Source organism: Squalius cephalus, assembly GCF_949319135.1.
Source record: "Squalius cephalus genome assembly, chromosome: 1".
NCBI lineage: Eukaryota > Metazoa > Chordata > Actinopteri > Cypriniformes > Leuciscidae > Squalius > Squalius cephalus.
In genome coordinates, this window is record NC_137122.1 from 45,059,946 (window position 1) to 45,087,057 (window position 27,112).

The window sequence follows — 27,112 nt, forward strand, 5'->3', positions numbered from 1 at the left end:
TCACGCGTAGATTACTTTAAAAACGTAAAATGTGTGTCGATATTCCCAAAAATGATGAGAACCCATAGAAGACCATTATATTGGATTTTATAATTACAAATCCTTGTAACATTGTGCCACCTAGTGACTGCCCATAGCCCACACCCAGAGGACAAATGCTTAGTCATATGTAGACACAATATTTAATAAAAAAAATATTTATTTAGTTTATGTTAAGTAAAACCAAAAACAAGAATAGGGGTGCACCGCAAACTGCTCCAAATTCAGTTGCCAAATGCTTTTATGTGAAAATCTCAACTTTACAGGTGATGTACAGATCCAAATGATAAGATTATAATGCAAAATGTTTTTCAAAATGTATTTTGTAACCATTAATATATAATATAATATAATATAATGTAATAAATTCTTTAACATTACTTAAGTAATGATGTAGGAACATCTCTAAAACAATCTATACACTTTCCAGGAAGTTGAGGGCACTTGTGAAAATTCAGCAGTTCATTTGAAGAGGAATGGTGAGAGACTTCTGTCGGTAGCCTACATGCATGGTAGGTTCTCGTTGAGTGTATATTGTATTCAATGGTAATTGGCTAATGCTTCACAGGTTATGAGGGCAAGGCTTAAAGTCAGTATTACAATAAAATGTCAACTACTTAACGAAAGTAACAGGTACAAGCGTGATATGAATAATTTGTCCAGGAACCAGAGCCCGAAGGTGATTGGTAATAATCAGACAAAAATAAAATCCATAAAACAAAAGTGAGGGTGTACATTTACTAAGATGTTATTTACAAATAAGTGGTTCACAGAGTTTAATAAGAGCGCTTAAGCAATAATTGACCATTTTTTTGCGTACATTCATCCATGCACATCCATATAAAAGCACAATCTCTATCTTCAATCACACACAAAAACTCCATAAAAAAGGTTCCATTTTTTACTTCCACAGTTAACAGTTGCAGTGGTTCTTATTTATGGCAAAAAATTCTGATGCAATGCAGCAAATATTAGTCTGAAAACATTTTCACAGGTGTCCAAGGTAAGTCCCTCAAAACACAATTCCTATTGCTGCACTGATCCAACAGGAAGGCTTATTCAGAGTACAAAATGTGTTCTGTATATAAGCAGAACCTTTTATTCATATCTAAAAGTAGCTTTCCTAGCCAAAACAGTCTGCTTAAACATATTTTTTTTAAATGGCAACACTGGTTTTAGATAAGTACAAAAGGGGAACTTTTACCAACAGTACAAAATACAGTGTCATTATCTGTCAACCACTAGGATTCAATAAGTCACATAGGAGTAAACACAAATTTATTTAGCAACCATTTCACCCGTTTGTGAAATGTACGATTTCCACACATCTTAATGGTTCAGGTCTACATAGTCACAAAACAAATTAAATGTTTAAGTAAACCACTACAATAAAAGAAATCTAAACTGATAAAATCTCTCAATTCTTACAACAGCCCATACTTTCATCAATATCAAATTTATATTCATTTCCATTCATATTTCTTTTGAAAAGGAAAAAGCTTTTTAAGGCTTATGGATTGCTTCCCAAAGTCAGTTTTAAAATGGCTCATGGTAATTCTTACAAAAAACGGGCATCACTTAAGGAAAGCGAGACAACATCTTAAGTGCAGATTCAAAGTTACGACTCCCTCTGGCCTCATGAACTGCTGCTAGAACAACATCAGATGTCTAAACCATCTAAAGGACATCTAAGAGAGTGTGAGGACTTCAGACGCTTCATTACAAGCGACATTCAGTGCTAATTCTTGGTACCTAGTCTTGATGGTTGGAACAGATACCTCACTCAGGTAAGTGCCATGTCTCTTATTGTGCTTTTCATCCAACTTTTTTCTCCAGCTCTGCATCTTTACACCTCATCACTACTGAGTATCTATGCAAAAGAAGGGTATAGCCAAGACGGTGCCATAATCAGTCCTGGACAGCCTGTGAGTTACTTGACATTGAACACTATGAGGGGCCTCTCTTCACGCTTTTGCCAGGGGCTCTTCTTATTCTCGCCGTCGTCATCTTTGTCGTCGGCTTCGTTGTCATCATCAGGACTGGTGACAGAGTCTCTGTGGACCTCGCTGGCACTACTGCGGGTGCTGTTGTCACGACTGCGGCCCTTACGAGGAAACGTCCCACCTCTGGACTCCGAGGTCTCGTCAAGCAGTGGTGCTGTGGAGTTCTCCTCAGGTGAGTACACGGCTGAATGGCCCTCACTGCTCGAATCTGGCGTTTCGATAACGGGAAGTTTGGAATAAATCTTTCCATGAGCTTTTCTTTCACCTCCCTCCTTCACCTTGCCCTCCTCTTTTGTTTTTCGGTGAGTAGATTTCCCTGAACTCATGGGGATTCTTTTAGTACGGTGGTCCTGGGCTAGATTGCTGGGGCCCACGGGTGCACGCAAGGCTTCATTGCTCAGCTCAATGTAGGAGTGTCTAACAAGAGAGTTTGAACGGCCATCAAGGGAAACAAACCATGCACGGGGGTGCGGCTTTACCCCAAACTCCAGCAGCTTCTTCTCTGTCATTGCTTGCAACTCTCCATTCATTTGTGCAATAGTGGAGTCATTGAAAAGGACAGGAATACGGACGGGGGCAGTGGATTGTTCAGATCCCCAGTTCTCCTCTGAAGGTCCCTCTGCTTGCTGGCTAGACTCTTCCTTTTCTTGCCTGGGCTGCTGCTGCTGTTGCTTTTGGTGTTGACCCTGTTGCCGTGGCAGTGTCATGCTAACCTGGATGCCCTCCATATCATGCTGCAGCTGTTGCTGCCTTTCCATGGCCTGCTCCACAGCTGACAGGTCAGAGGACATATGCATGTAATGTGCAGGGATGACCAGTGTGGGCACCATGCTGTGGTACATGCTCTCTTTCATCTGCTCCATGGAGTGACAGAAGATCAGCTGGCCAGGCTGGGTGTTGACGGAACTGGGCCGAGTGAGGGGATCCCCTGCCGATGCATAATACTCTGGAGGTTTGCTGTCCTGACTGTGATCCTGATAGTGACCAGCAAACGGTGGCAAAAGTGGAGGTGGAGACGGTGGGTCTGACGAATAGCCCTGGTTGTCTTTAGCATTATGGTGATGGTATCTGCGCTCATCGGAGTCCTCAGCAGAGCTGTAACCTTTGCTATAGTCGTCCTGTAGAAGCGGATTTCGAGTTCCTGAGTTTGAAGAGTGAGTGGCCTTCAATGGGAAGCTCTCTCCTCGCTTTGTGTCAGCATTCATCCTGGAGTTGCGCTGCCTCTGGGTGGGGCCATGTTTGAAGAAGTCCTCTCGAGAGCTGTGGAGATCACGGTTGGAGGAAAGTTCAGATTTGATGCCGTCATGGTCACCGGCCGATGAGGCTGTCTCCACGTGTCCACCACTGATGAGATTGAGCTGGGAAGTGGATGTGCCCTGGTCTCTCTTTGAACTCTCCAGAGTGGATGAGGGGTGCATTTTCCGACTATGGTGCCGAGGTTTCAGACATCGCCTCCTGGAAAAATAATAACAATATCTGTTAGCTATATCCCACCAAGTACTGTATATATATATATATATATATCAGTGGTGGGCATAGATACATTTTTTTAATCTAGATTAATCTCACTGTAATCTTGGAATTAATCTAGATTAATCTAGATTAAAATGGCTAATTTGAATTCTGCCGAAGGCATTCAGAATATGTGTGCTACCCAAATAAAGGGCACGTGTTTCTTAAATACAAAGTGACATTTAAAAGTACTTGTGAAGAAATGCCAGAGTTTTTTTTTATTATTATTAAAACTAACATAATAAAGTATGAATTTTTTTTTTTTTTTTTTTTTTACTTTGAGCTATGATGGAGCTATAATAGACTCTTCTTATGAGCATATAAAACAAAACAGCTCCTTGGAAAAAATGAAATGTAGCCTAATATTGTAGTAGTTATAAACAAAGGTCTATTTTTAGTTCAGATTAACATTTGAGGGCAGCAATTTTATTCATAATGTCAAAATAAAACCAACGTAATGTTACTTGAAAGCATTATAGCCTACTATTCCTGCCAAACTTCCATGGTTGCAGTGTTACTACAGTAAATCCATGGTAAATGTTGCAGATCTGTGGACACCGGATAGTTCATTCATGGCACAATGTTTCTTCCTGGCTTCCACGCACTGTTTGATCCGTTAATAACGGAGAAATGTGAATGTTTCTCACTAGATCTCGCAGCAATGTTATTACTTCTGTGGCGAATTCAAATGCTTTCTTTACTGGATCTCTTAGCGCTGTGTAGTAACAGTGTCGCATGATCAAGATCGGCTCGCGCTGCTTTGGTCCAAACTGATAAACAACGGTCCGTCAACCACACAATAAGGAGTAGCTCAGTTTCGTTCCGCTTACATTTCGTTTGCCATTTGATGTCAGACAATGTTGTGGTCGCGCCAGCGTCTCTTACATTATGAGCGCGCTTGCCACGCGCCTACATTTGAAATAACGAAATTTTGGTCGGCAGGAAAAATGATCCAATGAACCGTTCGGTTTGAAAATGCATACCGAGCACCAAACCGAATTCGGCTAGGTATACATCCGCGCTAAAATATCAAGGTGAAAGTCATCACAGCTTGCGTAGTATAGACCCAGCTCCCAACCCAACTTTGAGAATAGATTAACGGCGATATTTTTTTTTTATCGCCCGATAAGAGTCTCACGTTAACGCAGCATTTTAACGCCGATAACGGCCCACCACTAATATATATATATATATATACATACACACACACACACACACACACACACACACACACACACACACACACACACTGAACAAAATTATAAGCGCAACACTTTTGTTTTTGCCCCCATTTTTCATGAGCTGAACTCAAAGATCTAAGACTTTAAGATCCAAGATCCAAGATCCAATACAGTAAAACTGCACATTTTAGAGTGGCCTTTTATTGTGGCCAGCCTAAGGCACACCTGTGCAATAATCATGCTGTCTAATCAGCATCTTGATATGCCACACCTGTGAGGTGGATGAATTATCTCGGCAAAGGAGAAGTGCTCACTAACACAGATTTAGACAGATTTGTGAACAATATTTGAGAGAAATAGGCCTTTTGTGTACATAGAAAAAGTCTTAGATCTTTGAGTTCAGCTAATGAAAAATGGGAACAGTTTTGCCAAAAGACAAATACAAATGAAGTTTAGTGTCTTGCTCAATTTGCTCATGGAACTGATCTTGCCATGACATATTCTAGGGCTGCCCCCGACTAAAGATTTTTCTAGACGACAAGTAGTCGTTCATTTAAGCCATTAATCGACTAATCACATGTTTATTTTTAATTAAATATATACTGAGGAGAATATACTAAACCATAAAGAGCGTTTAATATAGCCTATTCCGCGCTCAAGCGCACACATAAAGCTTGCTGCAAAGCAATGAATATGTCGGAAAAAATAGCAAGGAGACATTTTATTTATTTGTTAATAAACTATTGTTGAGTCAGTGTTGGCTGCAAAGATGAATTTCACGATGCGCCTATAGAGAGAAATGTATCTTTCATACGGATTACATAAGCAGAAAGTTCTTCTTTTCATTTTGAATTGGTTCATTTAACAGTAGACATTTCAAGCTGTCTAATGATATATTTCTCATGTCTGTCAGGCAAGTAGCCTATACGCTGAGTTCATTTTTGTTAAGCGCTTCAGTTCACAGAGACTTAGACAGCAGAAAACGCATCCTGTTTGTTTTCTTTATTTTATAAAAGCACGTTTTCTTGTTATTGTGAGTTTACACAAATAAAAGTAGACCCTTTACAGTTTTCAGAAAAAATGCAAGTGATCGCGCCGGCGCCTCCATGTCATGCATATTTAACGTTTGGATTTCCTGCCCGACGTACTGTAATTATCACAAAGAACCGTTGTTAACAATCTGTCCCTCTCACAGACTTCGTCACTAGTTTTTTTTCTGTGACTAACCTACTAATAAAATTTTGTAGGGATGCACCGATCCGATACTCAGTATCGGAATCGGCTCCGATACTGCCATTTTTGGCGGATCGGGTATCGGTCAGACAAGGCCGATCCAAATCCGATATTGTGCGTATACTATTCAGTGTTATTGTTAAGCCCCACAAACATTATAAAGCACCATAAGTTTTCGTGCACAATATTTTAAGTGTTCTAAAGCCATTATATAGTATAATGTGAGATATAAATTAATATTTAAGTGTTAAATTCAAGATCACGTAAACGTTTCCCTCAGCTGCGGCTGTCAATCATTCTTCATTCAGCACTCAAACAGCGCGTCGCGTCCGGTTATGACAGAACACACGATGAAACTCTCTCCAAGATGATTCAATGTTACTATTATTATAATTGATCTGTAGATAAAGGTCTATGGTTTCACATAAAACAACTTTATCTTGCTGGACTTTATTGCTGTACCTTAATCATGTTACTTTCTACCGGGTGTCTGTTAGATCACAACACTGGAGTAAAGTCAGGTACTATTTGTTCTTCACGCGCACAGTAACTGAAATTTCAAAGAAAATGCTGAATAGACTATTGCATAGATAGATACTGTATAATACACCATGCATCATATGTATTTTCTTTGTGCTTTAAACTTTTCAATGCGGACTCGACGCGCTGCGCGCTGTGACTCATGTTGCTTCAAGCGCATCATTCTGCGCTCGGGATGCGCATAAGCGCTTTGTGCCGCGATGTATTGGAGCCTTTCATATCATAATACAGTGACGAAATGAAAGATTATTAATAGCCGTTCTTGTCCTGTCCTATCTATTATGTTGCTACCTTATTAAACAGCTGTGCTATACATTTAAAAAATGTCTAAATTTTATAGTAGGATATAAAATAATTGCTATTTTTATCTTGTTTTTCATGAATGTATTTTACAACAATACAAAGAGCAATGTGTAAAGTTTTACCAGATTTAGTGTTACACTTATTGTCTCTAATTTGTTCTCCACTAAACATTTTTTTCACAAAATGTTCAGATTTTATACAATTAATTGTGCACTCGTGATTTTTCTAGACTAAATTTTATTGCTGAATTATCCACTAATCTAGTTTATAATAGCATTTATGTCAGATTATGATCATATATTTTTTTGTTGGTGTTTTTCTTTTTTTTCAGTTCTTATCAGTTTAACACAGAGTAATAGAAATTCTACTTGATTAAAAAAAAACTGCGCTGGTATCGGTACGGATCGGTATCGGCCGATACTCAGAATTTTTGGTATCGGATCGGATCGGTTCTGAAAAAATGGTATCGTTGCATCCCTAAAATTTTGGTCGACTAAGCCTCTTCTAGTCGACTAACGTTTAGTCTACTATTAGGGGCAGCCTTAGTTGATTCAAAACTTGCTACGGCCAAGCCTACAAGGATGAGCTATCACTTTTTCGGGCACACAACAAAAATGCACACAGAGCGAAAATACCTGCAGTAGTACAGTAGTAAACACAGCAGAATAAGCACTAGCAGGGCCATGGCACCCAGAATCGCTAGCAGGAAAATGGTGTGGTAGGTAGTGATGTCTCTCAGACCAGAGGTGTTCAGTCCTGTTCCTTCAACACAAAAAGCATTTTTATTTCCCCATCTCTTAAGCATTAAAAAATTAAACCAACCATGTTTAGAAATTAATGTTATAAAAAGATGAAAATGGATATTAAACAAAATTTGAATCTAAATTAATTCATTGTGTAATTTAATGTTTACTGATCCAGAAAAATACGAAACTTAAACATATTAAGTATATCCTCAAAATGTCTCTTATTTGTCATACAACATAACATGCCATGTAACTGCTGCTGTCCTCACCTGAGGTTGAGGGAAATGCTGCAAGCCAGTATCCTAAATTTGGAGCCACAAAACTCCATGTCATCTGAGTGCCCTCTTTTTTAATGTATCCAGCACCGCTTCTGATCCATAGACCTGCAGCAAACCAGGACTTTATTACAAAATGAGCAGACATGGATAAATGCAATGAAATCTTGCTTCAGAATACAGAAAAAGCTCAATTTAATGTGAATGGGCAGTGTGCCAGGGACAGATTAGACCCAAACTGTGCCAAATTACACATCCAATAGCTTTTCTTCATTAAAAAGTCATTTTAGGATCAGCCTAGGTTACCATTCAATATTCAAAATCACATCTGATAATGGAATATGGTGCACCAAAGCAGGGCAGCGAGGGGCACACATTTTGCAACAAGCCCTAAGGCCAGACAAATGAGCACAGAGAGTTAATATGTTCTGACAGGGTGAACCCTGACAAATACGATTTCAAATGTCTCCCTCCACTAAAGACGAAATGCTCTCCCTGTGCTAGACTGGAGCATACAAATTGGACCTGTTACTATATAGTAGTAAAAAACAACAACAAAATTTAATTAGACATTGATGCTTTTTATTGTCTATTAAATATGACTTATTTATCATTTCAGATTTCACATCTTTGTGCACTTTCAGCTCTACAGCAGAATCCAAAGTACCAAACCCTGACTCATGCACAAAAACCCAGGCAGCTGCATGCAATGTGTAATTATGCACACTAGAAGGTGCTATATGTTCATCTCAGCAGGGGCTTTCCCAGTATAGTAAGCTCCTCGAAGTACCATGTGCATAAGTATTCCCTGTCTCTGTATGGGCTGCTTCCTCTGTGATCTGTCTCCAAAACAGACCTTAGTAGTCACATGGCAAATTTCAGCAACACAATGAATGTTTTCATAATCTGAACACATTGGGGCATTCAGGCCCCACCCTTTTTAGATAAAGCAGAGGGCTGGGACTCAGCAGTCAGTGACATCATGTAAATTTGTGCTGTGTTAGTATGAGACTCTGTGACTAAGGGCTTTGGGTTGTGCTTTGAGAATGGAATCGCCTTCTCATTTATATTCCCAACATCCGCGTTTCTACAGTCTACAGAGAAAAGTCTTAGACAAAACAGACTTTTGTAGTTTACAGCCACACGCGTCCATCACATGGTCAAAGACACACTTACAGAAAGATTATATCTGCCCACACTCAATAATACAGGATCATGTTCTGCAGAACTGACTCTTCTCTGGAACGCAGCTCTCTGACCACCCCCACACACTAAATATTCAGGGTTTTCTTTCTCTAAAGCTGTCCAGCATTCTCCATCTAGATTTAGACAAGATAGACTTTTCCGCATCCTTGTAACAGTTGGCACCGTTTGAACAGCTCCATGTACTAAGCTACTATTTACTCTATTGGCTCTAAAGGGAGTGCTTGTCCACCTTATCACTCATGAAGAAAAATTGTCTAGAAAAATATCTAGACAAGACTAAATTATAGTTGAATTTTTTTCATGTTCGAAGGAATCACAATATATGATATATAATAAATAAATAAGTGATTACCAAATTATGAATATATGATTCATACACTACCATTCAAAACTTTGAGGTCAGTACGCTTTTATAATGTTTTTGAAAAATCTCTCATGCTCACCAAGGCTGCATTTAAAAAAAAAAAAAAAATACTGTAAAATAATATTGTGAAATATTATTACAATTTAAAATAACTGAATTAGTATTATTAATGAATTATCGCCAATAATAATTTAACCAGTATATTAGAATGATTTCTGAAGAATCATGTGACACTGAAGACTGGAGTAATGCTGAAAATTCAGCTTTACCAACAAAGGAATAAATTACATTTGAAAATACTAGTGCAGTGCCCGCAAAATCAGTTTTTGTGTGTGTTTTTAGTAATTGTTGGTTTGGTGTGGTGTGCTCATTGTTACAATTACACAGCAAAAGTTCAGTGACATTTTTATTTGTGCATGGTAGAAAGCAAATACTGATACTGACATAATGACATACAATAAATATGGAAAATTGAACTACATGGTTGCAAACAATTTATAATGGTGATATTAGGTGACATGTATTTGGGTATCTGTGTACAGGTAGCAAGAGTTTAGATTAGATTAGATTAGATTAGTTTAACATTAGTTTCAATTTTGTTGTCATTGTGCAGATTATAATTATAGAGACAATGAAAGGCAGTTAGCATCTAACCAGAAGTGCAAAAATGCAGAAAAGTGCAATGTGAACAGTATGGACAAGTAGTGCAGTATAACAGGGTTCTTGCAGGTTTCAGTTAGTCAAATTTAAGACCTTTTTAAGACATTTTAAGACCATAAAGATTGAAATTTAAGACCTACACGACGCATTGCCAAAAAAAATTCAAATCAAAGAATTCATTTTATTTTAAAGAATTCAGTAATTGAAAAAGCATTAACTTAATTTACAGATAAAGCAATGACATTAGTAACCTTCGACACCCAACAACGCGTGTCAGAGAAAAGAACAGAATCGGATATAATTTTTTTATAGAAAATTGTACTTTGCATATTATAGGCCTACTGTAAAAAACACATAATTAGTTGATTTTAGTTGATCATAACTAGAGATGAAATGGCATGAACATTTCATTTAATTATTATAGTGCCAAAAATTATCAGTTATCACAGAATCCTGTTCAAAAAGTACTAATGCTACACAATGAAATCAATTCACCAAGTTTTATGTCGAAAAACAGCAAATAACAAATAAAATTAGCATCAATACGCACTAACATAAACATTAAAATAATACGATTAAAAATGATAGCCAGATTTTAAAAGTGTCTTGCAACATGTTATATACTAACATGTACAAGTTCAAATAAAGTTGACAAAAAAGGTTTTTATAAAAAGATAAACCTCACATATTTCAGACTTTAATTGATCTTTTTTTGACTCATTCTTTTTATAAAAAAGTATTTACTGACATTTACAATACACTTTAGCTTATCTTTTATTATTAATAGTAAAATTCGGTCCGATGTTCCCGTCTGTCGTTGCTATGCAACCATGCACACACATCAAACTTGGCACTGCACTTACTCGTGCCCGAAAGACACCTGTCAAGTTTGAAATCCATCGGACTAATGGTTCGAGAGATATGCGAATAACAGACACAGACAGACAGAAAGACATTCCTGTAATTTATAGATAGATAGATGTTCAAATAGAAAACAGTTAATTTAAATTCAAATAATATAACACAATATTACTGTTTTCTGTGTGAATATTTTTTAAAATGTAATTTATTCCTGTGATGGTAAACCTGAATTTTCAGCATCATTACTCAAGTCTTCAGTGTCACCTGGTCCTTCAGAAATCAGTCTAATATTATTATATTTTATCTTATGTATTGTATACATATATTTTTATATTTATATTTTAAAATATATTCAAATAGAAAACAGTTTATTTAAATTCTAATAATATTACACAATATTACTGTTTTTACTGTATTTTTGAATAAATAAATGCAGTCTTGGTGAGCATAAAAATAATTACATTATTTGTGCATTGTTAAATAATGCTAAATCTGTATGAATATCCATCCAATATTAACAAAAAAAGTCTTGTACTGTAGGGGTAATACTCAGACAACAGAACATCCTTTCAACAGACTTATCTGTCAAAGGTCAAAGGAGGCTTTTCCAGGCCAACTGACTCTCTTATTGCATTGTGAATTGAATGGGGACCTCTTATTGAATCTCTTAAATGCATTGTGGGACATCTTTAATTATTGTACTTATATTACCCACCAAGACCAGTTCAGGAAATCAAGCTGAGAATGACATGCATGCAATCACACATGGCAAAGGGACCAAGATGTTGAGGCACTGCATACTGAAATGGGTGGGTAAAAGGGGGAGCTGGGATTAGGTTGCCATAGTCTAAGCTGCTTAGTTTAAAATCATTTGAGATTTCTCTGTGGAGCTAAGAGAGGCTAAATGAATCTTTTACCACACTTTAGGAGAGATCCCAATAAGCAGTCCAGACATTAGGAAGAAGAACTGAAAAAAAAATGTAACACAAAAATACCGGATAACCTGGAATGACATGTGAAACTATATCAAAAGCAATCTAAGGGAAATTAAGACCAAAATGTACAGCCAGAAAGTGGGCCGATACCCTCTTTTAGTTGTATTGATTTTTCCACCAGAGCTGTTCTCTTTATTAAGCGGGCACCAGTGAAGGATCTAGGGAATTCTGCAGAGCTTGCCAGGTACTAAATCACATCCTGTTTTGGGAGCTGTGTCATTACAGGGTCAATGTCTGGAGATGATTTCTGCTTTATGAATTGGCAGGCTATTATCTCTCCGTTGTGAGAAGACTGAACAGCTTTCTTTAATTTGTACTGCACATTCACTTCACCTGCTCTCACTTTATCTGAACCTGCTTAAATAACTCAACTAAATTTGGAAAGTTAAACAGTCTTTCTCCATCTCCCCTTTACCATATTTTCTTACCTTTTCTCTGCTTCTTGTACACTTCTTAACAATTTACGACCCCCTCTTCCAAATGCTGCCCTTAAGCCCTTGTGGTCTTCCTGGAGGCTTAATTTTGCATGTACTATGACAAGGGTTTCTAATCCTGCCTCAGAAAAGTCAATGTCATACCGAGTTTAGCATCAAGCTGCCCCAACACACTTGTCTGGAAGTTTCTAGTAATCCTGAAGACATTGTTTAGCTGGTAAATGTGTTTAATTATGATAGATAAACTAGACCACTATAGAATCTGGATCAGCAAAAAGGGGTGCATCAAGAGAACATGATGCCCCCTAAAGTGGGCGTCTGTGATCACCCTCCTAATTACATTGGTAACAAAGTTGCTAGTTTGATTAATATAGTTTGGATAAAATTGTCCATATACCAGTGTCCAAATTTACCCGTATTTTGTTAAATGCTGTTTACCTGTTCTGTCCTCGAACCTCCAGACTGGGACACTGGTGGCAGTTTTGAGAGGAGAGTCAGAAGGAAGAGGGATAGAGATGTGAATGGCTTCTGACACCTGGACCTCAGTGCCGTTGGGCCCAGTGAGCTGAGCACACATTGCAGCTAGTGCAGTTAGCTCCACCCAGCTACTGTTGGTTCCTGAATCAGTAATAGCAGAACATGTATAACACTCCATGAAGCCACAATGTGCTGTACTGTGCGTGCGTGTGTGTGTGTGTGGGGTGGGGGGTAATAGTAATGGCCAGATAGATGGGTAACTCCACAGAAACATATGATCTCTTTGAAGAGGTGTTTGGATAAACTCACCTGTTGAGTTGTTCTCCAAGGCGAGGGGGTAGGGGAAGCCCCCAAGCTCATATTGACTGCGGGAAGAGGTGAGCATTGCAGAGAGTGTGATTTGGGAGGTGTTTAGTGTTGGTCTGATGGCTCTCCTCTGAATTTGTACCCATGGCTGTCTCCGGGATCCTAGACAACAGAGATAAAGACTTTTTCGTTTTAAATGTATACTGTAGGTATAGTGAGTAAGAATAGATTAATCGTAAAGAATTTATCGATTCTGTTAATGATAAAGAACCGAGTCATAACTATTTCTCACATTATTTCACGTTATTTCTCACGTTATTGGTTCCCAACCCTAATAATGAACTGCTTTTGGGATTTGTTGTTTCCTGCATTCACTCGTGAATGCAGTTTTATAGGATTCAGTAACCACTTCCTTTAACCAGTGTTGCTGTTATAATGAGCAAGTGATTCAACCTCTCTCTGCTATGGCCAGTCCTCTCTCTTGCCAGTCAGAAGGAGAAATTGTGGGCCAGGATAATTAAGTAGGCCTAAATGCTAAAATACCGCAAGAATATAAAGAAAATGTTTCCCAGAACTATTGAGTTCTTCAAAGTTTCCTGAAACATTTTACAAGAATCCAGAGTTCAGAATCCACACTGCAGTAATCCCTTCCCCTCCTCCACTTGGCTTCCTTAGTCTGCGAGAGGCAAATAGAAAGGCCTAAAAATACAAGCGTGTATCTCTCACTGTAGGCTGTCTGCTCTGATTAGTGCTGGGTTAGCTGATCACTGATCGGCCCAGGCATTCAGGATAGCGTGGCTGTAGTGGCAGTGCTTGGGGACCGTTGAAAGCTGGCAGGCCTGGATATTCCCTTTTTGTTGGTAACTGTTTTGGTCACAGTTATTCATTTACTTACCATATCCATCTCTTGATGAGAGGAGAAACTAATACAGTTCAAAGGAATCTCTAAAATTATACCCTATACCAATTATCTGACCATCTATCTTTGGGCAACATAAACAAACATGTATATCAGCATTTAAGACAAGTGTGAGATTCAATTAGGCTATAAATGGCAAGGCTAATATGAGCCTACTCACAGTCTAACTTTAGCTTTCAGACTCTAAGCCTAACTGCATAATCGTGGCACTAGTAGCGATTTGCATCTTACATGATGATAAGGAAGGCTACAACAGTGTCTGGCCAACAAAGCTTCCAATTCCTCTAGGATTGCTCAAGGATTGGGCTGCAGATGGGTTGATCCCCTATAAACCTGACACTGAAAACTATGATTATGCAGTAAAAGAACGGAACAGTCTATTTGGGACTGATGCATTGCCAATTGGCAAGCCTCCTAAGGAGCTTGGGCATTATGAATTGCTTTGAGAATCCCCTTCATGTGCAGCATCATGTGGTTGGCCACCTCTGATGGGGCCGTCTACTGTCAGAGAGATGGTTAGTAGTGGTAAACCTCACAAATGTCAGTTGGCTTCATGAACAGAATGAACATAACTATATAAACATATATTCCCTTTAAAATTTCTTGTTGTGTCACAGATTTTCACAGTTTCTAGGTTTCCTTTATTCTCTTTTAGTTGGGCAATTGGGCCTACTTCGAAGTGCTGCCAACAGGCCAAAATCTTTCTGGTTCAGAGAGGAGTGTTCACTGACACTAATTTTTAAGTCGGACAGAGGGCTAGATTGAGAAAAATTAATACCCCTCAGGGAGTGAGCTCACCAAATAGACATACCACTCATGATAAATCACTAAAGTGCACTTCCCTCAACTACACTAACCAATTTATCATAATTTCCATGACAAAGCCATAGATGTTAGTAGCATCAGTTGGCCTTTTGTACAGAAGGCTGTTTGAATGCTATAGATTAGTATTGCTGACCTTGGGGTCAAGCTATTGGAGGAAAACAATCAGAGTTAACACTGAGTGTCTGTCACCCACTCTGATATGGAGACCTTCAATTGTGGGAGTGGCCAGGTCAATGAATGTGTACCATCTGCTTACCATAAATTAATGTAAGTTTGGATAAAAGCATCTGCTAAATTAATAAATGTAACTTTTGTCTTTAAGAAGATTAAATGGCTCATAACCCATAAGATGGATTTTTGTCATGAGTATCAGAGATGACTGTTACACAATATTACATTTTACCTCAGGAAAGTAAATCATTATTATAGCTCATAGCTAGAAAAATAAACTGATGAGCATATCATCACATAATTGAAATTATAATAATTTAAACTCATAACAACGAGGGATGTCCCGATCAAGCTTTTTGTGCCCACCGATCCGATTTGAGTAATTGAATATTGAGTATCTGCCGATACAGAGTCCAGTCAATCAAATGTCTACAGGGATGTGCAGAGTTTCTCAGGGGCTCAAATGTAAAAAATGGGTATCTATCACTACAGAGTAACTCTAATATAACAATTACTAAAGTAATTATATTTATAGGCCTATATTTTATTTTAATAATAATATTAATAATGAGACACTCTCTCTCTCTCTCTCTCTCTCTCTCTCTATATATATATATATATATGTATGTGTGTGTGTACAATAAACAGAATAATTGCAACAATAAAAAGTGTATTTAAGGTTAGAAAGCATGAAGCTCACGGTTAAATATTCGACAGCTGAATATTAATTACTTAAAACTACATTTCTTGTGTAGTGGCTGAAATCCACTTCTGCTGAATGGGGATAGGACAGGATTGTTAAACATTGAAATAAACGTTTGCCCCTCGTTTCGCTTTGTACTTCACTACTGGTTTTGTGTCTATAATATTTTATGCGGCTGTTAATCTTCATTGCTAGAGTGTATTTTATATTTTATTCAGGTAATTTTTCCAGCCTTTTAATTTTTTTCTGAGTGACTTTAATATACTACAATCAAATATGCTGAAATTAACCGGATTAACTGGAACAATAAGCAGAATAATTGCAACAAAAAGAAGAAAAAAAAGTGGATTTGAGGTTAGAAAGCATGAAGCTTATGGTCCGAAGTAAGACACATCCCATAGTGACGCTTTATGGCAAGTACGTCTCAAATAGTCTGACGGCAGATACAAATAAACAGTAAATAAATGACTTGAGTAATTTGTTAGAAAAGTATGCATCAAATATGTTTAACACCGTATGACGTGCTAGAATAGACTTTATTGGTTTTCGCACCATTAAAAGGAAAAGAAGCTTGAATGTGCGTGCGCATTTTCCTTTTAATGGCGGTTGGCAAACCCACTTGAAGGTACATACTGCGACCTACTGCATGACACCTCCATGACATCTGATGTAAAATAAAGGATCGGGCTTAGGATAGCCAATGCCGATCAGTTAAAAAGAATGTGAATTCATCGTCCAGCTCAGTTCAGTTCAGTTCTCATATAATGGTGTCAATGCAGGCAGATCAATAATATTGTTGAATATTAAATTAAATGTCCCCAACTAAGCAAGCCAAATGGTGTTCTCCTCTGGCTAATGAACGAACAGTGTGCATTCTGGTCGTGTAATAACATTAATATAACATTATATACATTTAATTTAGTTCATTTTGTGAACTATATATATTTACTGTGATGTGATCAACATTAAATGGTATTAAAAATACTCATACCATGATTGGTTTTGGTCATACCACCCACACATGGTAGCAGTCGAATGACTCAATAGCTATCTGTATCTCAATAGGCCCTGTGCCTGGAAGCTATTCATGCAAGCAGATCTCAGGAGATTTACATTCAACTCACACTCCTGCTTGATTCTCACCAGTTTATTCTCAGAAAAACACACTTCCCTCCTCTTTCACCCTGCCCCACTCTCTAGTCAAGGGAGTCATTTCTCATCCCTCTCTTCATTGCACGTGTTATCAGTTACAGATGTGTTTGTGCTCTTTTGGGAGAGAAAGACATAATGCCCCTACTGGCCAGAGAAAACGAGATACTAACTAAAAAAAGGATGCACAATGACTGATTTATACATACATACTAGTAAGGTAGATTTAACTAAATATAGGGCTATCATGAAATTACGAATATTTTGTTAATGGTTAATTATGATTAACAAGACTTTAAAGTGCTAAATGTTCGCGGTTATTGCAAAAAATCACAATTGTCTCAAAATTGCTTTCAGGCGATTCTGTAATCAGGAAAGGACTAAATAGAATAAAATGGGGTTGCATATTGTAAATGTAATTCATTCCTGTTGTGAAATGCGCCTAAAGATATCCAGATATACAAACACAACAATGATATACAGCAATGGCTTTCCAAACATTCAGATTCACCATTTATTTTGGGGATATTTAATTTTAATTTTATCAATCAATAAATTCCACTAGAAACAAACCTTGTTGTATTATTTTAATTTAATACTGTGAAGCTGCTTTGATACAATCTGTATTGTGAAAAGCGCTATACAAAATATACTTGACCATTTATATTAGCATGTTTCTAAACAAACCCTCAAGCCCAAATCAATTGAGTGACTTCTTTTCAGACTGGCATGCTGTGAACACAAAAATCCACCCACGCTACGGCTCAGAGTTTATGCTGTTTCAGTCCGTACATTCGATTGGCTCACTTTTCATAAAAAATGCTTACAGAAACATAACCCGACTCTGAAAACAAACAAACTAGAGGTGCGTGTTTGAGCAAAATAATAAATGCATTATATTTTGCATGAATTCGTTCTCTAGATTCAGGGGGCATTAACAAGCTCTTTATAACAGAAATTTAGTGGTCAGACAGCAGCAGAGCCTAATTGATGGACTAGCCGATTTCAGATCAGGTTTTACATGACACATTCCTCCCACATAACAGAGATGAATATGCAACACTTTAATAACCCCTCCTCTTTCCAAAAGCACATTCTACTGGCACTGCCAAAGTTGCCATGGTAATGGGTTTTGAGGCATGAGAAAAAACACACGCCAATGTGAGTCTTGATCTCCCTCTACTTCCCTCAGTAAGCACCATGTTATTATCTGAGGCTAGATGTACTGTAATAGTACATAAATAATACTAAAATAACACTTTTACAGTTGTTTTTAACATTTAAATATATAGTTGTTTATAGACTGATTGTTAAGTCCAGTCAAATTTATTCATCTTCGGCTGTAGGACAACAACTGAGATATGATGCCTGATGGTGACACCTCTTCCCAAGGACAAAGTTGGGGCCAATTGCATTTATTGTACATTTCAATGGCTGCTTAAATAAAATTCAAAAGAGTTTCAATATTAAGGAGTATTATTAAGAGTCCACACCACAACTACAACGATAATGGCACTTTTTCCAGCTGATGAACGATAAAAACCATTGACAGAATCCAATCATAATACAACTGACTTTAAAGAGCTATAGCATTTAAAGCAGCAGATGACAAAACTGCAGTGCACACTTATAATAATAACAACAGGTTGTTATAGTGCACTGGTATGGAAGCCATTATAGTTATCATTATAGTAATCTTTATATTTATCGCTCTTGGTGTGAACGTTTACTCAAGTCAGGTACAAAAATAATACTTTGGTACAGTAATGAATGATTACTCAAGGACTTTACACTCTTACTAAAATGTCTAAATCAGACTGCAAGGCCTTTTTTTCTGTGCTGGGCCCAACAAGTTGCCCATTTATCTCTGGAAGAGCTTGGAGACACTGATGGTATTCTATCCTCTCTTACTGAATGTGAAGAGGGAACGAGAGCAAGCTGTTGGCTTGTCAGCAGAAGAGGGAATGGGAGGACACTGCAACATTTGAGTGCATGTAACTATAATCACTGATCACATCAGGGACCCACACACACACACACAGCTACACAGTCCCTTTATGCTCAGAGAGATCGAGCTCATTAAGTTGATAAGGATCAGGCAGAAAGAGCTGTGTCAGGATGCCTACACACACACACATAGAAAAAGGATATGCAGGGCTCTGATATTCAAGTTTGCATGAAGCACATTACATCATACTTGGTAGTCCATTGGGTAAAATCACTTCCGTTTCCCACAACCATAATTTGAGCCATTGCACTCCACATTAAACACCTGACTAGCACTGCAAAACACACAAGCCACCCAGGCAACACAGGCAGCAGTTTCTCTAAATCTTCCTTATGTTTCCAGAGGAAACAACCACCTGCCAAAGCAAATGTGTCATTTGATCATGTTTGTAAATCTTAGTGGACGTTTATTGAGCGTGGAACGTGGTGAAATAGCTTGTAGACACTGCGCCCAGTCTCAGTTAAATTGGATATGCTTATTGGCAGCTCTTGAGATACGAGACTATAGTGTTAGTCTGATTATTTAAACGACCAACTCAGCAGTTCCACACATCTGCACATGTAAACACTGCAGGATGTGTGTGAATCAATGGTGCTGCTTTTGGATCTCAGATTCCAAGCTAACCATGTGGAACAGAGCCTGGCTGAGTCGCAACGCAGTATTGGACGGTAACCCCATATCACTGATGGACATAAAGTATCAGTCAAACCTACAGGAAAACTGCAGTGCTCAAGTGGGCATTACAGGTTTAAGTCCAAACTGGGATGCCTTTCTCTCCCTAGTAATTCCCTTTTTATAGTACTATAAATAGGAAAACTGTGGTGAATTTACTAAATAGAGTTTATTCTTAAAGGCTATGATTAAAGAGATTAAAGAGTTTACCCACATTTTTTTTACTTTGTCACCATTTACTTACCCTCATTTCATTCCAAACCTGTATGTATTTCTTTCTTCTGCTGAACACAAAAGATATTGTGCAAAATGTTGAGAACCAATCAACATTGGAGCCCATTGACTTGCATTGTAATAATAATATAATAATAAATAAAAATAAAACACTGGGATATTTTTCAAAATATCTTCTTGTATGTTTCACAGAAGAAAGAAATTGGAACAGCATTGGAATGACATAAAGGTGAGTAAACGATGAGAGAATTTCCATTTTTAGGTTAAACTATCCCATTAAGGAAAAAAAAGAGAACTCACCGGGAGAACCCAACAGTAACTGCACAACATCGTCATATAGCAGGAGAGTGGCTGGTCTCTGGGGAAGTAAATATAGACTTATGGAGGCGTATACTGAAACACAAGAGAGAGAGAGAAACAGAGGGATAAGTACATTACTGTTCAAAAGTGTGGGGTTAGTAAGATATTAATACTTTTGTTCAGCAAGAATGCATTAAATTGTAAAAATAAGTCAAAAGTAAAGATATTTATAATGTCACAAAAGTTTTCTATTTCAAGTAAATGCTGTTCTTTTGAACTTTATATTAATCAAAGAATCTACCAAAATATTAAGCAGCTAACAGTTTCCAACATTGATAATAAGAAATGTTTCTAGAGCATCAAAACATTATATTAGAAGGATCATGTGACACTGAAGACTGGAGTGATGATGCTGATAATTCAGCTTTGCCATCACAGGAATAAATTACATTTAAAAGAATATAAAAATATAAAACACATTTTAAATGGAAATGATATTTCACAATATTACTGTTTTTACTGTATTTTTGATCTAATAAATCAGTAGGCCTACATATGCAATAAAATATATAATAACAGTAAGCTTTACATTCATAAATACTGTGCATTGCACTCTATTCTATATATACACACAATGTTTATAATTTATATACCGGTATGTAACAATAAATGAATCATATGGTAGATGCATTGACGTATAGATGTAATTAATAGACCTTAGATGGTCATGGTCCATATGCATGTCTCAAGAGAAAGTTCATTCTACTTCATGCGACATTAGCTTAGCATGACAAACTTCTGGATCTTACTTAGCCATATTTGTAAGCTATTTGTCAATCCACATGTCCATACAAATCAGTTAATCTTCCACTGTCCCATTTTCAGGAATCATTTATCCTGGAGAGCACAATGATGTTGTTTTTCCTGTAATATACAGTAGTTCACCAGATGTAGCTGCTTATTCACAGGTGTGAGACATGACTCAGCAGAGTCAGTTTATTGCAACACAGCAGGAAACCACGTTCAAACAAGCCTTTGATGACAGACACCATGTAAAACCTGACAAAATCTTGAGATAGTCCTGCCGCTATTTGTCTTCCTGTCAAACACTACCAGACCATCAGCTCTGTTGCTGTTCAGTGGATCCATCAATATTTTGTCCGGACAGACTCCTAAAGATGTAAAAACCAGAGCCTTTGACATATTATGTGAAAGTATTATTCATATTATGTGAAGTATGAGAAGCATAAAATATATGCATAAAATATATCCTTTCATGTATATATGTAATCAGTCTTTTTTAATGGGTATCTTTCAGAGTAAAATGAAAACTGCCAAAGTAATACCTATTTTTAAAAGTGGAGAAAAGCAACAGTTTACCAATTACAGACCGATCTCAATACTCTCGCAGTTTTCAAAAATATTGGAAAAGCTATTTGTGAAACGACTTGATAGCTTTATAGACAAGCATAACCTGTTAAGTGAACATCAGTATGGTTTTAGATCCAATAGGTCCACTTCAATGGCAGTCACAGAACTAGTAGAACAGATATCAACATCTATTGAGAACAGTGAGTATGCTGTTGGTGTCTTTATTGACCTTAGCAAGGCCTTTGACACTATAGACCATTCATTGCTTTTAAATAAATTAGAAAGGTATGGTGTCAGGGGCTTAGCACATGCTTGGCTAGAAAGTTATCTAAGTGACCGAAATCAGTATGTACATATTAATAGTATTAGTTCAATGGAGGCAAAAATAACCCATGGTGTTCCTCAGGGCTCCGTTCTGGGACCTAAACTATTTATTATGTACATTAATGAAATTAGTGAAGTCCTCAACAAATTGCAATGTATCCTATTTGCTGATGATACCAGTTTGTACGGTTCAGGAAAAGATCTTGAGCTGCTTTTGAATTCAGTAGAAACTGAACTTAAGATACTCAAAAAATGGTTTGAAGTAAATAAACTTTCCATAAATCTGCACAAAACTAAATATATTGTATTTGGAAACAAGGTAGTAAACAAACTATGTCGACTCAAAATTGGGGAGGTAGAAATTGAAAGGGTGTATATAACAAAGTTTTTGGGAATCAATATTGATGATAAGTTAAATTGGAAAGCGCATATAAATATACTAAAGACTAAAATTTCAAAACTTATTGCTATATTGTGTAAAATAAAAACCTCTGTGAATCAAAACGCATTATATATACTGTACAATTCCCTCATCCTTCCATACCTTAGCTATTGTGTGGAAATATGGGGGAATACTTAAAACTAATATACAACCCATTTTCTTATTGCAGAAGAAAGCAATTAGAGTGATTAGCTATGCAGAATACCTTGCTCCAACAAATCCACTTTTTATTAGATTAAATATATTAAAATTTCATGATCTTGTTGATGTTTACACAGCAGTTGTGATGTACAAGGCTCACAATTTCATGCTTCCTCACTGTTTACAAGAGATGTTTCAAACTAGAGAATCTAGATACAGCCTCAGAGGAACTAATCTGTTACAAAAACCCATGGCGAAGAGTAATACTAAGAGGAGGTGTTTATCAGTTAAAGGAGTTGATCTATGGAACGGTCTTCTTATTCAACTTAAGGGCTCTAAAACTATTAATGCATTTCAGAAAATGTATAAGTTAAACATTATGGAAAAGTATAGAACATTTGAATGAAGAACATTAGAAAAGAAGTTGAAAGAGGATGCATAATATAATTTTGATTGTTGAAGTTTAAGTTCTGTGCTTACATGTTACCATTGTTGGTATAAGAGAAACTGTATAATTGTGTCATCTTTGGACATAGTGTCTCAGTTGTAAAAGGGGTTAGGCAAAATAAGTCTTCACTTCAGCCTAAACCCCTTCGGTCAGGCATTATTTAGCATTTAAATTCCTAATGTACACATTTTGTATTTTTCTTTCTAATGTACACATTTTTTTATTATTTTTTTTATTGTATTATGTACAGGATCTTTGAATAACATGTGACCTAAGATTTAAATGTTCATAATGACCGAAGAAATAAACTACTACTACTACTACTAAAATAAATGTTACCCGTTGGCATGCCAACATTAAATATTTCTTTATTTAAAAGTCTTTTTTAGTCATCTATCTTTGTCAGCTAATCTGAAATGTACCTCACCCTTGAGTGCTCCTCTACGGGCAGGAGGACATATGCTGGCAGTACTCCAGAAGACTGCTGCATGCTGGGAGCAGAAATCCTCTGTGTCTCTTTCCCATCTGCTATGGCACATTGTAATGTCCCCCTGACTACCCTGAGCTCAATGTTTTCCAGTGTTTATTTCATAAGAACATGATTTTATTCAAGCTCTTCAATGTAATGAATGCTCTCAGGATTATTAGCAAAAAACTAAAAAAAGTTTGATCAGTTTCTATATGGACTGTCTGCTGTGTATTTGAGAATTTAGCAGGCCACCAAACGACATTAGGACCCAAATGCACAGTAGAATGCATTCAGATTTCCCTGAGATCAAGAAAGCTTGTCACTTGCAGGAACAGACTGTAGGAAACATGACACAGGCGATTCATGCACATTTATACCCATGCAGTTATGCATACATGAACGCACACACAGCACAGATGCCCTGAACAGAAGGGGCTCTGCTCTCTTCAATATTCTGCTTGGTAGGTATGTGAACAAAATAAAGGAAACGACAACAATACTGCCCACACTGCATTAGCTAGAAGCTCAAAGAAAAGTGTGTATGAAGAGAGGGAGGGTAATGCATTGGCATTGTGTGGTTTCATTTTACATAATTTGTAACCTTAGTTACCTTCTGAAGCATTGTGACGACACATAACACATTTATACACCCTGGCTTTGATCATACAGAATTCACTCAGAATAATGTATAGAGATGCACAATAATTAGTACAATATCTGTTATGATATTGAGAGAGAGAGTCAGGAGAGAGTCATCTACCATTCACTTTATCTTTTATCTCAATGTATCTTTAAAATAATTTATTAACACTGTTAAATGTTATCTTTCACAGATCTCAAAATAAATTTCTATTTTTCATAATGTATAAAATAATGTTGTGATGTCTAAATCGACTTGTAGCATTTAAAACAATATTTTAGGTTTAGTTTTACTTCAAATATATTTAAAGACAAAATAATATGGAATTTTAATATCAAGCATTTATTATTTAAATAATTATAAGCTGTCAGTGTGAACACTTGTTTAATAGATCATTTAATAGTGAACTGTTCCTTTAAATGCTTTGGGGTCACTGCAGATGGCCTCAAGCTAATATTAGCATGAATTGAAAGACACAGAACCCAATTGTGATATCATGGGCTCTTTAAAATCAGTAAAATAGAATTATTCAGTTAAACCATAATGGACTAAGAGAGATAGGCCAATGGAGGACAGAACAAGTGTTCCCGACTTCAATTGATTTAATCCGAGCCGCAAGCAACTGCCTTATCACTCCATGAGAATGACTCACTCTCTCTCCCGAGTTTGCGTGACTCACACAGATTATCAAAGTGCTGCAGGGACAGTTAAAACTCCACGACACTGTAGTTTTTTTTAGAAACCCTTTTTCAGCATGGCTAAGAGACGAAATGGAGGAGGAATGGGGGGCAGATGTTTTGGGACCAAACAGATTGGAGTTGGAGTACAGACCAATGCATTATTATCATTCAAATGACTGGCATCAAGTCATTTTCACACCGCTGCTAGTCATGTAATTCATCTGCCCTGCATTAAAACAACCATCCAGATTAAAATATGAGTCTGCCAATTAAAAGGACTTTATCAACTATTAGTACGATTATAACCATCACAGGAATGTGCTGTTAACAAGCCACATGCAGGTGTAAATGAACAGGGACTGAATGATATATATTGTTAAAACATTTTTTTTATATATATTTGATATGAACTTATTATATAATATAATATATAGTCTATTAATAATATAATTATTATTTCTTTAAAAAAAATATTATACTGACAAAATGGCCAGCTTTAACTCCCCTCTCACCAAATGCTAGCATAATGTATCCCGATCTTCAAGCAGAAGGAACTGGATAAAATCAATCCACAATCTGACTTGTGATGCAGCCGGAAATTAAACCACACCATGTTCATTCGTCTGACCAGAAGAGAACTGGCCCTGGAAGACTTGAAGGGTTTTTTCTCTGCTTTTGTCACCGATGGAGCATGGGTTCCTTGTAACTGTCGCCTTTTGGCTTGCTTAGTTGGGGACACTTAATATTCTGTAATATTATTAATTGACTGCACTAACACTAACGGTTATGAGAACCGAACTGAGCTGGATGATGACATCACTGTTTTCTTCAGAGCTGCTTCCTTGATATTATTGCATAACTGATGAACTTCCACAGTTTTTGAACTGAACTGAATCAACATTAATAATTCAACTGAATAATGACTGTTTAATATTGTCTAGAGCTGCTTTACAGCAGAATTTAATTCTGTTTGCATCATTGCATCGTTATTTAGCTGCTTTGAAACAATCTGTATTGTATAAAGCGTTGTATAAAGGCGATTTGACTGACAAAGTGGCGGGAAACGAGTTGTCCTTCTGGCCTGCATGCATAAACAAACACACAAGCAGGCCTAGAGTAGTTGAATGATAATAACGAAATGTCCCAAATAAATCTGATTTCAAAAATTTTAATTAATCGAGAACTTGTGGGAAAATCTCTATCAATACCAAACTCTACTTACCAACTCTATTTGACTTTTTTCATTTTGGACAGTTGATTGGTCTTGCCATCAATACAATGAATATATCTTACATTTCTAATATTACTCAGACTTTGGGCATAGTATCTTAATCTCTAATTGATTCCTGTAAATTGATCTGTAAAGGGACTGTGTCCTCACATTTCAATTAATTTAATAACTTCCTTTCTTCCTTCAACTTAATTTCATCTACACAAGGGGTGTCCAAACCTGCTCCTGAAGGGCCACTGTCTTGGAGAGTTTAGCTTCAACTTGCCTCAACACACCTGTCTGGAAGTGTCTATTATGCCTAGTAAGACCATTATTCGCTTGTTCAGGTGTGTTTGATTGGGGTTGGAGCTAAACTCTGCAGGACAGTGACCCTCCAGGACCAGGATTGGACACCCCTGATCTACACAATATGTCATCCACATTTTCGACAGCCTCTCCTAATTTGGTGTGACTCAATGGGAATGTGTGCAATGCCCCCCCAAGAGGCTAATGTCATACTAAACATGCCTTCATTTACCAGCCCGGCAGGTCTGGCACGACATGGAGTCACATTTGCTGGCTGTCTCCATATCTGTAACCCCTCTGGCTAAGTGGCTTCCAGCTGCTCGTACAGACAGCTTTATGCTGAAATACATGATTTCACTGCCTCCCCTCTCCAGAGGTCTGACCGCATAACTGGGTGGGGTTTGGGTGGAGAGAAAGGGGCGGAGGAGAGCATGCTGTTGTGCAAACAGAATTAAGCCAATCTTAGAGCGAGAGAGTCAAAAGAGGACACGGCCGTCTGGGGCCCGACTCCGAGCAGCTGCTAGGTATCACAACGCGGGCCGGCACGCTCCACACTGGGAGTGTTGTTTAACATTCCTGTCCATTTGTGTGCAAAGCTCCATCTGGATTACAGATCTAGATGGTTGATCTAAATAATAGGACGAAGCCAACAGATCGCAAATCACTCGTCAGATTCAGAAAGTTCACTGAGGCCATGAGCAAAAATATCACCATGTTAACAGTTGCACTCGAAACGGCAATGTAATGACTAATAAACTAATAATACGTTTAACTAAAATACACTAAGATATTTTGAATAAAAGTAAATATGGAATATAAATCAGAGTGGGGTTGAAATACATTTTTTTGAGTTTTATGTTTCTTTCCAGTGTCACTCAGGGTGACAGATACCTAGTTGAATTGTAAAATTTGGGCATTTAGATTAGGGGTGGGAATCTCTAGGCACTTCACGATTAGATTCGATT

General features: G+C 37.3%; 1 protein-coding gene across 2 annotated transcripts in view; it reads right to left on the minus strand.

The window, feature by feature from the left end:
* Positions 1-754: 754 nt before the first annotated feature.
* The window catches only part of fam171a2a (family with sequence similarity 171 member A2a), a 40,543-nt gene continuing 14,185 nt past the window's right edge, over positions 755-27,112 (minus strand). The window contains exons 3-8 of one of the 2 annotated variants that reach the window (XM_079885718.1): positions 20,117-20,209; positions 13,139-13,297; positions 12,791-12,970; positions 7,827-7,940; positions 7,447-7,567; positions 755-3,497 (exon numbers count right to left, since the gene is read on the minus strand). In XM_079885718.1, the coding sequence (XP_079741844.1) occupies positions 1,970-3,497; positions 7,447-7,567; positions 7,827-7,940; positions 12,791-12,970; positions 13,139-13,297; positions 20,117-20,209 (2,195 nt within the window). In that variant the 3' untranslated portion in view covers positions 755-1,969. Of the gene's footprint in view, positions 3,498-7,446; positions 7,574-7,826; positions 7,941-12,790; positions 12,971-13,138; positions 13,298-20,116; positions 20,210-27,112 lie in introns of both variants that reach the window. The other variant, XM_079885717.1, reaches the window with a different exon arrangement.